The sequence below is a fragment of the Pongo pygmaeus genome, chromosome 11, assembly GCF_028885625.2.
Source record: "Pongo pygmaeus isolate AG05252 chromosome 11, NHGRI_mPonPyg2-v2.0_pri, whole genome shotgun sequence".
Lineage (NCBI taxonomy): Eukaryota > Metazoa > Chordata > Mammalia > Primates > Hominidae > Pongo > Pongo pygmaeus.
The window spans coordinates 15,418,486-15,433,491 of NC_072384.2; the positions used below are offsets into that span (position 1 = coordinate 15,418,486).

At 43.0% G+C, this 15,006-nt stretch overlaps 1 protein-coding gene across 1 annotated transcript; it reads right to left on the reverse strand.

The window, feature by feature from the left end:
- Positions 1 to 792: 792 nt before the first annotated feature.
- Positions 793 to 1,317, reverse strand: LOC129031734 (peptidyl-prolyl cis-trans isomerase A-like). The gene has a single exon (XM_054478363.1). The coding sequence runs from the start codon at positions 1,285 to 1,287 to the stop codon at positions 793 to 795; it is 495 nt and encodes a 164-aa protein (XP_054334338.1). The 5' UTR covers positions 1,288 to 1,317.
- Positions 1,318 to 15,006: the final 13,689 nt, after the last annotated feature.

A 15,006-nucleotide genomic window follows, 5' to 3' on the forward strand; every position in this document is an offset into this window, starting at 1 on the left:
TTTCTTTCATTGGCCATCCATTTCAAAATATTGTCCAATTTTACTTGTGATTTATTGTTCAATTTGTTGGTTATTTAAGAGTATGTTATTACTTGCCACATGTTTGTGAATTTACCAAATATTCTCCTGTTATTGATTTCTGATTAATTCCTTGTGGTGGGAAAACATACTTGTATGATTACAGTTCTTTTAAATTTATTGAGACTTTTATGTAGACTAGCATATGGCTTATGCTGGAGAATATCTCATATGTTCTTGAAGACAATGTATATCTTGCTGCTGTTGGGTGGAATGTTCTGTCAATGTTTGCCAGCTCCATTTGTTTTTTAATGTTGTTCAGGTCCTCTACAGTGTTGTCTTTCTTTGCTGATCTTATGTTTAGTTATTATAGCTATTATTGAAAGTGGATTACTGGAGTCTCCATCTGTTGTTAAATTGTCCATGCCGTTCTTCAATTCTGTCAGGTTTTTTTTCTCCTGTATTTTGGGATTGTATTGTTTGTTAAGGGCACATATATTTGTAATTGTTAGATCTTCAGTCAATCAATCTTGACTGATTATTTTTTCTTTTTTTGACAATTGTTATTTAGTTTTTATTTCGTAATCATAAACTTAACTCAAGTCTGCAATCCAGCAAGGCATGGAAGGGAACAAGAAAAACATGGAACCCAAAGGGAACTGTGGCTAGAGCACAAAGATTCTAGGATGCTGTGAGCAAATGGGGTGGAGGGGTGCTCTCCTGAGCTACTGAAGGAATGGTCTGGTGGTTAAGATAAAACACAAGTCAAACTTATTAGAGTTGCTCATAGTCAGCAGTGGTGATCTTCTTGCTGGTCTTGCCATTCCTGGACCCACAGCGCTCCATGGCCTCCACAATATTCATGCCTTCTTTCATCTTGCCAAAGACCACATGCTTGCCATCCAACCACTCACTCTTGGCAGTGCAGATGAAAAACTGGGAACCATTTGTGCTGGGTCCAGCATTTGCCATGGACAAGATCCCATGACCTGTATGCTTTAGGATGAAGTTCTCATCATCAAATTTCTCCCTGTAGATGGACTTGCCACCAGTGCCATTATGGCGTGTGAAGTCACCACCCTGATACATAAACCCTGGAATAATTCTGTGAAAGCAGGAACACTTATAACCAAATGCTTTCTCTCCAGTGCTCAGAGCACAAAAGTTTTCTGCTGTCTTTGGAACCTTGTCTGCAAACAGCTCGAAGGAGATTTGGCCCAAGGGCTCGCTGTCAACGGCAATGTTGAAGAACACGGTGGGGTTGACCATGGCTGATAGTACAGGGCTCCTGGTGGCAGCGGCATCTAAAAAGTCTCTAGTAACATTTTTGTTGAAGTCTATTTTGCCTGTTGTTATTATAGACATTTCAACTTTCTTTGCTTATTGTTGGCATGTTACATTATGTCTCATGCTTTTACTTTCAGTCTGTTTATTTCTGTTAATCTAAAGTGTGTCTCTTGTAGAAAGAATATACATAGACATTGTTTTCATTTTTTATGCATGGTGTAAAACTGTTTTTTAATTAGAGTGTTTAATTCATTTACATTTAATGTCATTACTGATAAGGTAAAATTTACTTTTATCATTTTGCTATGTGTTTTTTATGTGTCTTATTTCTTCGTTTTTCTATTGCTGCCTTACTGACTTCTTTTGTCTTAAGTAAAAATTTTCTAATGTAGCATTTCAATTCCCTTTTTGTTTCCTTTATTATGAGTTTTGAGTTAGTCTTAAGGATCACCCTGGATATTACAATTAACATCTTAATTTATAACAAACTAACCTGAATTAATACTAACTTAATTCACTTGTATATCGACACTTTGCTCCTGTATAACTTCATTTCTTCTCTACTGCTTAGTGCTATTATTGTTATACAATTACATCTTTATGCAGTCTAAATTAATCAACACAGCATTCTAATAATTGCTTCCCACTGCTGTCTTTTACACCAGACAGGAGAAGAATTACAGAAAAATACATTTACTTCTTTCTTTCTGACTTGCATGACTTTTATTTCTTTGTCTTGCCTAATTGCTCTGGCTAGAACTTCCAGTATACATTGAATGGAAGTGGCAAGAGTTAACATTTTTGTCTTTTTCCTCGTCTTAGAAGAAAAGCTGCTGGATTTTCACTGTAGAGTAGGATGTTAGATGTGGCTTGTGATATATGACCTTTATTGTGTTGAGGTATATTCTTTCTGTACCTAATTTTTTGAGAGTTTTTTTTCTTTTCCACGAATGATGTTGAATTTCATCACAAAATTTTTCCATATCTTAGATGATCATATAATTTTTTTTGAGACAGAGTTTTTCTTTTAACATTCTTTCAATATGATATATCACATTTGTTCATTTGCTTATGGTAAACTATCCTTGCATCCCAATAATAAATCCTACCTGATGATGGTGTATGATCCTTTTAATGTGTTGTTGAACTTGGTTTGTTAGTATTTTGTTGAGGATTTTCTGCATTTTGAATCTTACTTTTGGGTATTTATCCAAACAAAATAAAATCAGGATCTCAAAGAGATGTCTGCACTCCCCTGTTCATTGCAGCACTATTCACAATAGCCCAGATATGGAAACAGCCTAAGCATCAGTTGATGAATGAATTGATAAAGCCAAATGTGATGTGTATGGAATATACATTCTATTCAGCCTTAATAAGGAAAGAAATTCTGCCGTTTGTGACAACACAGATAAACATGGAGGATATTATGCTAAGTAAAATAAGGCAGACACATGAAGACCAATACTTCATATCTCACTTCTATGTGAAATCTTTAAAAAGTCGAACTCATGGTAATAGAACAGAATGGTGGTTGTCAGGGGCTGGGGGTGGTAGAAATGGGGAGATGTTGGTCAAAGGGTATAAACCTGTAGTTATAAGATGAATAAGTTCTGGAGGCCTAATGTACAGCTGGGTGTCTATAGTAATAATAATGTATTGTCTACCTGAAATTTGCTGAGAGTAGATCTTCAGTATTCTCACCACACACTCAGAAAAGACAACTCAGTGAGGTGGTGGATGTGCTGATAAGCTTGATTGTAGTAAGCATTTCACAAGGTAAACATATATCAAAACATCACACTGTATACCTTGAATATATACAATTTTTGGCTTTCAATCATACCTCAATAAAGCTGAAGAATATATTTATGCTGTTCTTTATATTTATACATAAAATGTAGATATTTTGCTGGTGCTCTTGTGTCCTTTGTGGACATCTGAGTGACTTTATAGTATGCTTTCAAAGTAGCCTGAATTACTCCCTGTAGTATTTCTTTGTAGGGCTAGTGACAAATTGTGTTTTTGTTTGTCTGCGAATGTCTTAATTTTTTCCTATTTTTTGAAAAATATATTTTCTCAATGGTGAATTATTGGTTTATAGTCTTATTTCCCCAGAACTTTGAATAAGGCATCCTGCTTCCCTCTAGCTGCCATGTCTTTTGATGATGAGACAGCTGTTAATCTTACTGAGGAAGCCTGATCCATGAGGAGGCCTCTTTTTTTTCTCTTTTGAGATTCTCTTGATGGTTTGATGTGTTATGATATGGATCTCCTTGAGTTTATCTTGCTTGGAGTTATTGAGCTTTTTAGACACGCCCATTAATGTTTGTCATTACATTAGAAAGATTCTGGCCACTATTCCTTCAAATATTTTTTCTGCACTTCTATCCATCCCCCTGCTGGGATTCCGATTATGTGTATCACAGCTGGTGGATGATGTTCCACAGGTCTCTGATACTCTGTCCCTTCTTCTTCATTCTTTTTCTTTCTCTTCCTTAGATTGTATAATATCATTTGATCTATCTTCAGGTTCACCAATTCTTTCTTCTCCAGCTCAATCTGTTGTTGAGGCCCTCTAGTGATTATTTTATTTCAGTTATTATACTGTCAAATTTCAGAATTTGTATTCAGTATTTGGTTATAATATCACTCTTGGTTAATAATCTCTATAATATCTCTCTTCATTCATAATCTCTATTTGATGAGACTATTGTCATATTTTTCTTCTATTGTTTACACATGGTTTCCTTCAGTTTCCTGACCATAGCTGTAATAGCTTATTTAAGTGGTTTTTTTTTTTTTGAAACCTCAGCATCCTAATAGAAAGTATCTGGTGACTGCTCTCCCCATCCCCATTGATGACCCATACTGTCCTGTTTCCTTGTATGTTTCATATAGTTTTGTTGAAAGTGGGACATTTTAGATAGTGCAATGTGGCAACTTTGGAGATCAGATCCCTCTCCCTCCCACCCCAAAAAACAGTTTGTTGTTGCTACTGTTTTTGTTTTGTTTCTATTATTGCTGTTTGTTTATTAAGTAACTTTTCTGCACTAATTCTATGGAGTCTGAATTTTTTGTAGTGTGCAAGCCGCGAACTCTTTGCTCAGTTACCTTAGTGGTCAGGCAATAATTGAACAGAGGTTTCCTTAAATTCCTTGAACTGATAAGCCTTTGCCCCTCTGCGGAGGCACCCTGTGCGATTGCTGAGGCACATGGCAACATGAATACAGTCTGTAACTGCCTGTGCGCGTCCTCAAGGGCAGCCGCAGGTGAGAGCCCAGGGTTTGGCCAGGTTTCACCTGGGCATGCTCACAGCGCCCCCTCCACAGAAGCCATTCCAGGACCCCAGGAATATGTCAGAGCTCCTCAATCCCCTTCATCCTCGGCCCCATGCTGGGCCTTTTGCTCCCTGTGTCTCCCTTTTAATGATTTGGCCAGGATCTCATTTGCCCCAGCTGGCATTGCAGCCTCAGGCAGCTGTGACATTTAAGCACATGTCATTCATGGTTTGAGAAATGGCTTGTGAATGGGATTTTTCCACAGACCTGTGAGACAGGCCAATTAGTGACGTAACTCTGAGGATGGGACTTTTTGAGACACTCCAAATACAATTTCCCCCTTTCCGATGGTTCCATGGCTGCTGGTTTTCACAGGCACTGTGGCTGTGAGGATTTCCAGGCCCCCTGAGCTGGGTGAGCAGAATGAGGTGTGGCAGGTTATGTTGCCGCAAGCCCCACTGTTCTGACTGATGTGCAGTGTTCTAGAATAAATTCTCCTGCAATTGTTGCAAACATGGTTAATTTCCAGAGCGCTACAAAAGTTTATTCGGACAATTTTTGCGAGTACTTTTGATGCTTTATGGAAGGGCTGATTTACGCTAGCTCTCAGTGCACCATTCCAGAATTCCTGCTTTTTTTTTTTTTACCTCATTTCTCCTATAGCACAGTGCCATGCTCGCCAGACCAGTGCCATGCACGCTCCTGTGACTGAGGGAGCTGTGGTGTCTCAGCACGTGCTCAACATCACCAGCTGGTAATCAACTGGCTCTCATATTTGTCTGTCCATCCTCTTTAAAATGTAAGATTTGGCCAGGTGCAGTGCTCACACCTGTAATCCCAGCACTTTGGGAGGCCGAGGCAGGTGGATCACCTGAGGTCAGGAGTTTGAGACCAGCCTGACCAACATGGAGAAACCTCATCTCTACTAAAAATACAAAAATTAACTGGGCATGGTGGCAGGCGCCTGTAATCCCAGCTACTCGGGGGGGCTGAGGCAGGAGAATCGCTTGAATCTGGGAGGTGGAGGTTGCAGTGAGCCAAGATAGCACCACTGCACTCCAGCCTGGGCGACAAGAGCAAAACTCCATCTCAAAAACAAACAAACAAAAAATGTATGATTTGCCCTTCACAGACCAAAAGAGTCCAGTGTCCTTCACCCAGGAGCTGCACATATCCCTTCAGGTCCGTGATTCACTTTTGGCTGCTTTACTAGGCTACATCCAACCCATGACTGTCATTCATGGAGAATCCCAGAAGCAACAGCACTGGCTCTTCCTCCAATTTATGTATCTGTTCTGGCTGGTTCTAGTATCCTGGGTATCTTTTTCCTTTTTTTTTCCCCCTTTTTCCTTTTTCTTTACCAATTGTTGGAAATGATGAAGTCAGCATTCTGGCACAGCCATGCCTGCAGCTAAAGTCATGGAAATATTACCCACATCTTATCTAGTAAACACATATTTCATTTCACTCCTGACCTTTCTTTCCCGGGGAACAAAGTCTCAGTGATGCCATATTGCATATTCAGCAGAGTTCCGAGCTGTCCTCAGACAGTCTCTTGGTGAACTTTGCATTAGGGTGTGTGGGTGCAGGGCAAAAGCCCAGCTGTCAAGGAGAGACTCACTAATTCAGGATATTCTCCTCCCAGTTGGAACGGCCTCCTTTCCCCTCTTCTTTGACCTGGGGAGCTGGTGTTACTCAGGCTCTGCTCTGGCCTCTCTGACAAGCCACAGCTTTTATAGGAGCGCTCTTCTCCAGGCAGATTGAGTTCTTTCTCTGGAAAATAGGACTTGGATTTAATTTTGAGTGCAAACATGACTGGTCCCTGCAGCTGAGGGAGTGCAAAGGAGGAAAAGGGTCTGAACATCTGCTCAAGTAAACACCTGCATTAGACAGAACAGACTACCCTGCCGAGGAACAAATTCAACCTGGCCACTTCTGTGGCTTCATATCAAGGGCTTATTTCTCACTCGTTTAAATTCTGATGCAGTTTTCCAGGAAGTGGTGGCCCATGCAGAAGCAGAGATCTAGTTGGCTCCATCTCGTGGCTCTGCCATGACAACCCAAGGCCTCACTGTTGCAGCTGTGGAAGGGTGAGGGGGACTCAGGCTCGCTCTTCTGTGCCTCAGCCTGGACTGGCACATGGATGCTGGAATCACCTCTCCTCACGCCCCGCTGCACAGAAGCAGTCACATGGTCCTCCCTTGTAGCACGGCTAGGAGGAGTTGTCTCCCCATGTGCCCAGGAGGAAGACAAATTTCCATGCGGCTTGGCACAGAAGCCTTATGGCTCCACCCCAGGGTTCGCTGTGGCCTTGTTCTTTGACTCACAAACTTGGCTTAGAATATCTGTGAGATTTGATACCACATCTCTCCCGGGCACATTTTAGGCTAAGATTCTCTTCCCTCTGATTTCTTCTCAGTATTAGCCTCTCTATTTAGCATCTTCTAGGAATCTAAAAAAATTTTGATTTGCTAAGAACTCCCTTATTTTCCGTGTAGTGTTGTGATCTAAATAAGGCCCCCTGAGGACTTTTTCCTTATTTTAAATTATTTTTCTTAATTTTCAAGTGATTTTGGACAGAAAGGGGAAGGAGTTCACTCTCTTATATAACTGCATTTGTACTTTGAGGATTGCTTGGTGCCCATGCCCCACCAAAATTCTAGAACTTCCTGGTTACACGGACCACATCCATTTTGCTGACACTGTGCCTGGCACACAGTATGCATCTGGTGTTTATCTGCTGAATGAACAACTATCTATGGTGGGAGAGGTATGGAAAGAACCCTGAGAGAGGCCGTGGAGCAGTGCAGTCGGCTGCATGGCATTGATGCCTCAGGGCTTGACTGTTAAAACTGCGAACTCTTCCCATTTAAAGCGAGAATAGCACACAGGTAAATATGTGGTCATGTGAACAAAAAACTTGAGGTTCAACTTAAAAATCATTAGAATTGAAAAGGAGTGGCTCAACGAATAAAAAATAAATAAATAGAGCTGCCAATCCCATTATGGGGTATATCTCCAAAGAAATGAAATCAGCATAGGAAAAGATGGCAGCACTCCCATATTGGTTGCAGCACCATTCACAATACCCAAGATATACACTCAGCTGGCCGGGCACGGTGGCTCATGCCTGAAGTCCCAGCACTTTGAGAGGCTGAGGCAGGTGGATTACCTGAGGTCAGGAGTTTGAGATCAGCCTGGGCAACATAGTGAAACCCCGTCTCTACTAATAATACAAAAAAAAAAAAAAATAGCCAGGCATGGTGGCGTGCGCCTGTGATCCCAGCTTCTCAGGAGGCTGACACAGGAGAGTTGCTTGAACCTGGGAGGCGGAGGTTGCAGTGAGCCAAGATTGCACCATTGCACTCCAGCCTGGGCGACAGAGGAAGACTCCATGTCAAAAACAAACAAACAAACAGATATGCACTCAGCCTAACTGTCCATCAGTGAATAGGAGGAGAAAGAGAATGTGGTATAAACACAAAACAAAATACTACTCAGCCTTAAAAAAGAAGGAAATCTTGCCATCTGTGACAACGTGGATGAACCCAGAGGACATTATGATAAGTGAAATGAACCAGGCCCACAGACACGTGCTGCACGACCTCACTTATGTATAGAATCTGAAAAAGATGAACTCAAAGGAGCAGAGAACAGAATGGTGGTTGTCAAAGGCTAGGAGGAGATGTTAGTGAAAGGGTACAACATTTTAGTCAGACTGGAGGGATAAGTTCAAAAGATCTACAGTCCGTCATGGTGAGAACAGTTAATAACAACATATTGTATACTTGAAAGTTACTACAAAGTAGATTTTAAGTGTTCTCACCAAAAAAATTATATGTGAGTTGATAGATATGATATTTGGCATGGTTTAGTCATTCCACAATGTATATATACTTCAAAATATCATGTTGTACACCATAAATATATACAATTTTTATTTGTTAATAAAAACACTACTACCAGTTCTCCCCACAACCCCAAAAGGAAAAAAAAGGAATGGCCACAAAGCACAGTGACTATCAGGACATGGCTCTGAGTTGACCCCGTGCGGCATGCAGGTCATGTGACCTTAGGCCACTCAACGAATCGCTTTTTGCTTAGCTTTCCCGTCTGTACAGCGGGTGGACAAACATGGTCTCTGGTCTGTATATCCTGCAAGTGTGTTCTGATGATCAAACCCGCTGCCTATGGTAGGGCAAGTTCCTTTACAAGCTTAGCATCTCTGCAAGTATCCAGGGCACTGCGGGGGCCCCTACTCTGTGGAAACCATCAGTACTTGCAGGAGTATTTTGTCGCTAGCTCAACCTACCATCTGTCTGAACTCGCTGCCCGAGTCAGGAAAGCACAAGTGGCGTTTCCACAAAACTAGATTGAACTGGAATTAGCTGGCTTAGTTGTCAGCTTGGTTTCATTTCAGCTTAGGTGAATGAAGCTTTTAATGAAATCTATTTTTATAGTCTTAATGTCCCCCACGGGCACTTAAAGAGTATTATTATTCCAAGCAGAACCATTTGGCATGAGAAATAGAATTGATGGCATTTTAGAATTATGGGGAATAATCAGCATTGGAAGATACTGAAAGAAAGTCAAAATAAAACCAGGCAGAGGGTCTTGAATCATCTGGGGAGGAACAGAGATTTCTGATGTTCTGAGGAGTGTCCCAGTACCAAGACTGGGAGGCAGCTGGGAGAAGGGAGTTGGTGGCACAGTGAAAAGGACCTGGACTGGGGTCCCCAAGTCCTAATAGTTGTGAACTAGATCACATGTGGCCCACCTCAAGCAGGCCTGAATGTGCATTATGTCACTTAGCTGGGGCCTGAGCAGCAGGTCACAGAAGGAGTGGTTCTGGATGTGGCCGTGGAAAGAGAAGTCCAAGCACCTGTAGAGATGGTCTGCATTTTCCTCCCACTTAGGGTGCAGCTTTCCACCTCTTCTGCAGGCCCTGAGTGCACAGGCAGCTCTGCCAACCCACTGGGGGCTCCAGAACACACCTCCTGCTTTAGCACCTGCACCCTCGCTGTGAGGATCTGTGTGCACTTCCCCTCCTTTAAGGCCTGGCTTAGCCATCCCACTCCTGGAAATGCTCCCCCCAGCCCACTAAGCAGAAACCACCAGCCACTGTTGTCATCTCCCAAGGGAGAACATTGAGTCTCAAAGAGATCAAGGCTCTTGCTCTCAAAGCTCATTTGGACTCAGCAGGCATTCACACCACACAAACTCAAATGGATGCCGAAAGCTCTAGAAATGTTTTAAAATTTCAATAGCATTAGGGGTACAAACTAAATTGAATTGTATAGTGGTAAAGCCTGGGTGTACCTGTCACCTGAAGAGTATTTATTGTAGCAAATAGGTCATTTTGTGTTCTTTGTCCCCCTCCCACACTCCCCACTTTGAATCTCCAATGTCCATTATACCACTCTATGCCATTGCATACCTATAAGTTAGCTCCCCCTTACAAGCAAGAACATGCAGTATTTGGTTTTCTGTTCCTCAGTTGCTTCACTTATGATAATGATCTCTGGTTCCATCCAAATTGCCACACAAAACATTATTTTGTTATTTTTTATGGCTCAGTAGTATTCCATTGTGTGTGTGTAATACACACACACACAGACACACACCACATTTTCTTTATCTTCTCATCTGCAGTCGTGAATTGTGCTGCAATAAACATACAAGTCCAGGTGTCTCTTTGATATGATAGCTTCTTTTCCTTTGCATGGGTACCCAGTAGTGGGATTGCTGGATCCAGTGGTAGTTCTACTTTAAGTTCTTTGAAAAATCTCCACACTGTTTTCCATAGAGGCTGTACTAGTTTACATTCCCACCAACAGTGTATAAGCATTCCCTTTCCACCACATCCACGCCAACATCTACTGTTTTTTGACTTTTTAATAAGGCCATTCTGACTGGGGTAAGGTGATATTTAACTTCGTTTTAATTTGCATTTCCCTGATGATTAGTGATGCGGAGCATTTTTTTCATATGATTGTCATCCACTTGTATACCTGCTTTTGAAAAATGTGTGCTCATGTTGATTATGATTATTCGTTTTTTTCTTGCTGATTTGTTTGACTTCCTTATAGATTCTGGATATAAATCCTTTGTCAGATATACAATTTGTGAATACTTGCTCCCATTCTATAGGTTGTCTATTTACTCTGTTGAGTACTTCTTTTGCTGTGCAAAACGTTTTAGCTTAATCATCTCATTTATTTTGTTGTTGTTGCATTTGCTTTTTGGGTATTAGTCATAAATTCTTTGCATACATAGGCCAATGTCCAAAAGGGTTTTTCCTAGATTTTCTTTTAGGATTTTTATGGTTTCAGGTCTTACGTTGCAGTCTTTAAGCCATCTTGAGTTGATGTTTATATATGGTGAGAGGTAGGGATGCAGTTTCATTCTTCTGCATATGGCTATCCAGTTTTCCCAGCACCATGTGTTCAGTGGGGTGTCTTTTCTGTAGTGTATGCTTTTGTCTGCTTAAAATCCGTAATTTTTCTGAGTTTTGCCTATAGACCTGTGTCATGTGAGCCTCTTGCATTCCTTTGGAAGGGGATCTCACACTGACCTTGTGCCAGCTGTGCCCTTGCTCTGGTACAAGGAGCCTGTTGGCCAAAGAAATTTGTCTGCTTGGAATAAAGACATCCTTCCTTCTAGATATAGACTCCTTTCCTGACCTAGGTGAGCCTCTTTCTTGGGTCTGTACTCCTGAAGGTTGCCTCTGACACCAAAGTGTGCAAGTGTGTATCTGATCCCTGACTGGGGCAGGAGTTGAGTGATGCAGAGGGTGTGGGTGGAGCTTGGACAGGCAGATTCAAGTGTCTGCCCTGCATGAGCCCAGCCCCATGGTGCAGGACAGGGCTGGTGTGGGGAGAGGACTGGTCAAGCTGAGCCTCAGGGCAGACGGGACCTATAGCTGGTGCTCACCCTGCTGCTGTCTTCTGGCTCAGATCTCTGAGGAGTCTAAGAATTTTAAATTTGAATCTCATCTTCCAGGTTGTTATGAAGGAATACTCATTACAGATGAAAGGTAGAACATAAATTGCCCAGCAATTTATTAACTTGACTTAGCATTTTAAACTATTTGGACATATGGTTCCTGGACCTCCATTTGTGTTCTTGCCCTGAACCCTACAAATGTCAGGAGGCCTGTTTCTAACACAAAACACCACCCCTCAGAGAATTATGGCTCTATCTTGTGCATTTTAAGAGGCCTCCATCTATTAACCTTTTAGGCCCATGAGCAAAGGTGCACATGGCCTAATTCACTGTGCATTCCAGCACCTGGCCCTGGAGACAGCCATACACTGTTTTGATTGAATGGAGCCAGGCCTGGAGGGTCCACAGAGCAGGGGTTTTTCATTCTCTATCTTTGAAGAACAATGAACAAAGAATGGAGCTATTAAATGTTTCCTCAAAACCCTAGGAAAGAAAATGGCTCTGTATGGGAAGAATGAAACGGCCTGAGTTTGTAGAAGGCCCTTGACTTAGGCCGAGCATGACATCAGGGAGGGACAGCCCATGGGGGAGGAGGCTGCTATAGACAGGCTTCCGTGAGAGCCCCTCCGCTGCCACAGAGCACCCCTGAATTTGGTAGAACTTACTGAAGCAATTGTGGCTATGGGGAGACTCCTGCCGCTCAGTGGCCTTCCATTCCATCCTCCCTGCCTTCCTCACCCACTCTCTGGACTACCCAGAGGACTCCTGATGACTCTCCCTCCCAATCCCCTCTGTCCACCTTTACCTGCCTGGCCCACCATCAAGGATTCCCACATGGCCAGCTCCACCCTCCACAAAAGGAGCTCTTGTCATCAACACCATCAACAGCAGGGCTGTCTTCTTTGTTAACAGATGCTTGCTCACGGAGCAGCAAGCACTCAAAGGCTCACTTGGGTGGGACTTCTTAGCAGTTTTTCCGGCTTGATTGTTCTTACATAAACCTTCTGTTTATTACATGTGATCACATACCTCTACCCTCTGTCATGTGTGGTGCTGGGAATATCATATCAGTTCCCAAATTTTATTTCCACAGCAACTCTGTGAGATACGCACTGTCATTACCTCTGTACTGCAGGCAAGAATGCAGTCTCAGTCTCAGAAAGGTCACAGACAGGCACTTGAAATCACCTGGTAAATAAATAAATGGCAAGGGGCTGGGCGCGGTGGCTCACGCCTGTAATCCTAGCACTTTGGGAGGCCAAGGTGGGTGGATCATGAGGTCAAGAGATGGAGACCATCCTGGCCAGCATGGTGAAACCCCGTCTCTACTAGAAATACAAAAATTAGCCCTGCGTGGTGGTGGGTGCCTGTAGTCCCAGCTACTCAGGAGGCTGAGGCAAGAGAATTGCTTGAATGCAGGAGGTGGAGGTTGCAGTGAGCCAAGATCGCACCACTGCACTCCAACCTGGCGACAGAGCAAGACTCCATCTCAAAAAATAAATAAACAAATAAATAAATAAATAATAAATAAATAAATAAATAAATAAATAAAATAATGGCAAGACCAGGTGTCAGCTGAACCCACACATTTAATTACTACCATACCTTGTCTGGCGCTCTTATGGAACTTTTCCTTTCCATCAGTTTTCTTGTTTCGACTCTCAGTGACCTCCTGAGGAGCAGGGGCTGGATGGACCTGGTACCTCTGGGATTCTCGTGTTCATCCCCCTCCTGAGTATTACAAGACCTTAAGATATTAGTTGGGTTATTTTGCTAACAACTAATAGGTTAGAGGTATTTTTGATCATTTGACAAGGGGCAGAAGTCCCAGGACTCTTAGGCTGATTTTCACACTGCTGTCACCTGCACACACTCAGAAAGAACATTTTGTGGTGTGACTTTGTTCTGGGGATGCTGCTGTGGTCTTCCAGGACCATGTAGATTGGTGGAGCACACGCATGTGCCATTAAACACACAAAGGGACACTCATGTCCATTTAAAAGAAAGGTTATCGCCGCTGCATCAGACAGACACGGGATTGACAGGGCTCAGCTCTGCCCCTTAACAGCTATTTGACGGTGGACAGGATTCTGAACATTTTTTGCATATTATCCTCTTAAAAGACTTCTAGAAAAACTATTGATCAGGTACAGCTAATTTATTAAACCTAGTTGCAATAAGGGAGAGCATTCCCTTGGCTAAGTCTGAGCAGAAAGAGGAAAATGGGGGAGGACTCAGGTTGGAGCTGATTGGCATCAGACAGAGTGAAGGAGAGTGGCTTTGAATTGATGGCAAGTGGAGGGTCTGCAGTGGGCCTGGATGACAGAGCTAAGTAACCTATTTCAGCCGGCTGACAGTCCTGCCTCCCAGGAGTCAGTATTTCCTGGATCAAGTTGTTGAGTGACTTCTGCTTGTTTTTTTTAGCATGATTTTTTAACAGAGGAACAGGGAAGGATGCTCAGCAGAGTTTAGGCAGGGGCTGGGAGTTACACTGTTTTCGGTTCCCACTTTCTAAAATGAGTCCCTAGCAGGGAGCCCTACACATGGTGGGCATGTGGCCCAGTGCCTGTCACAGATCATCATAGTGACTGCATCATATGTGACGGTGCAGGCAATGAAAGTAGGAAGTGGTGCAGTTTCATGCTGGGGCAGGTGTTAGAGTTTGGGAGTATGGTACGAGCACATCTACATTGGCAGATGCCATGAGGGGCAACTCCTTCGTCTGAGAGATGTGATCTGGAGAAAGAATGCCAAGAGTCTTCATAGAGGAATTATTGGCCGAACAAGATTTTGAAGGAAGAATGTGCCCGGTGGAAAAGAGGAAAGACCTTCAAGATAGAAATAGTGGTTTACTCAAAAGCACTTGGTGGGATCTAGAACGCCATGGACTGGAATGGGAAAGGGTATTCTGGCTAAAGTATAGCAGAGGAGTGACGCAGGAATGTTGGCCTCCTCAGCACTCAGTAACAAGTTACTCTGCAGGAAATTGTTCCCTGGAGGTCACTGCTGTGTCCTGACATGAAGAGATGTAACCAAGGCGAGGTGAGAAGCACATTTCTCCTTTTGCACTCAGCACAATGACAGCCTGGGTAAGTCTGTTCTTGAGTGTGCTGGACCTGAGAGCACTCCTTCCTTAGAGGACAGAACCCTAGAAGGGCAAGGTCAGGTTTGGGGACAGAGAGGCCCAGTGTGTCTCCGTCGGCCTGGGCAGATGCTGCAACCATGCAACAGCAGACTCTTCAGGCAAAGGCATCCTCCAGGACGTGGTAATTTCATGGTGGTCTTGGTACTGCTGTCTCCACAGGCCAACCCTGCACTGGGACAGTTTCTTCCCCAGACTTGTACTCGCACCAAGTTAGGCAGGGGTTGGCATAAGCCTGGGAACATCAGTTTCTCCATCACGTTTGTAATTGATGAAAGATTGCTGGGACAGTGGAGATGACAAAGGCCACTCATAACTCTCAGTGGTTCCTGA

Bases quoted from the DNA above. Each gene is read 5' to 3' on its own strand.
- LOC129031734 (XM_054478363.1), bottom strand. From the start codon at position 1,287: ATGGTCAACCCCACCGTGTTCTTCAACATTGCCGTTGACAGCGAGCCC.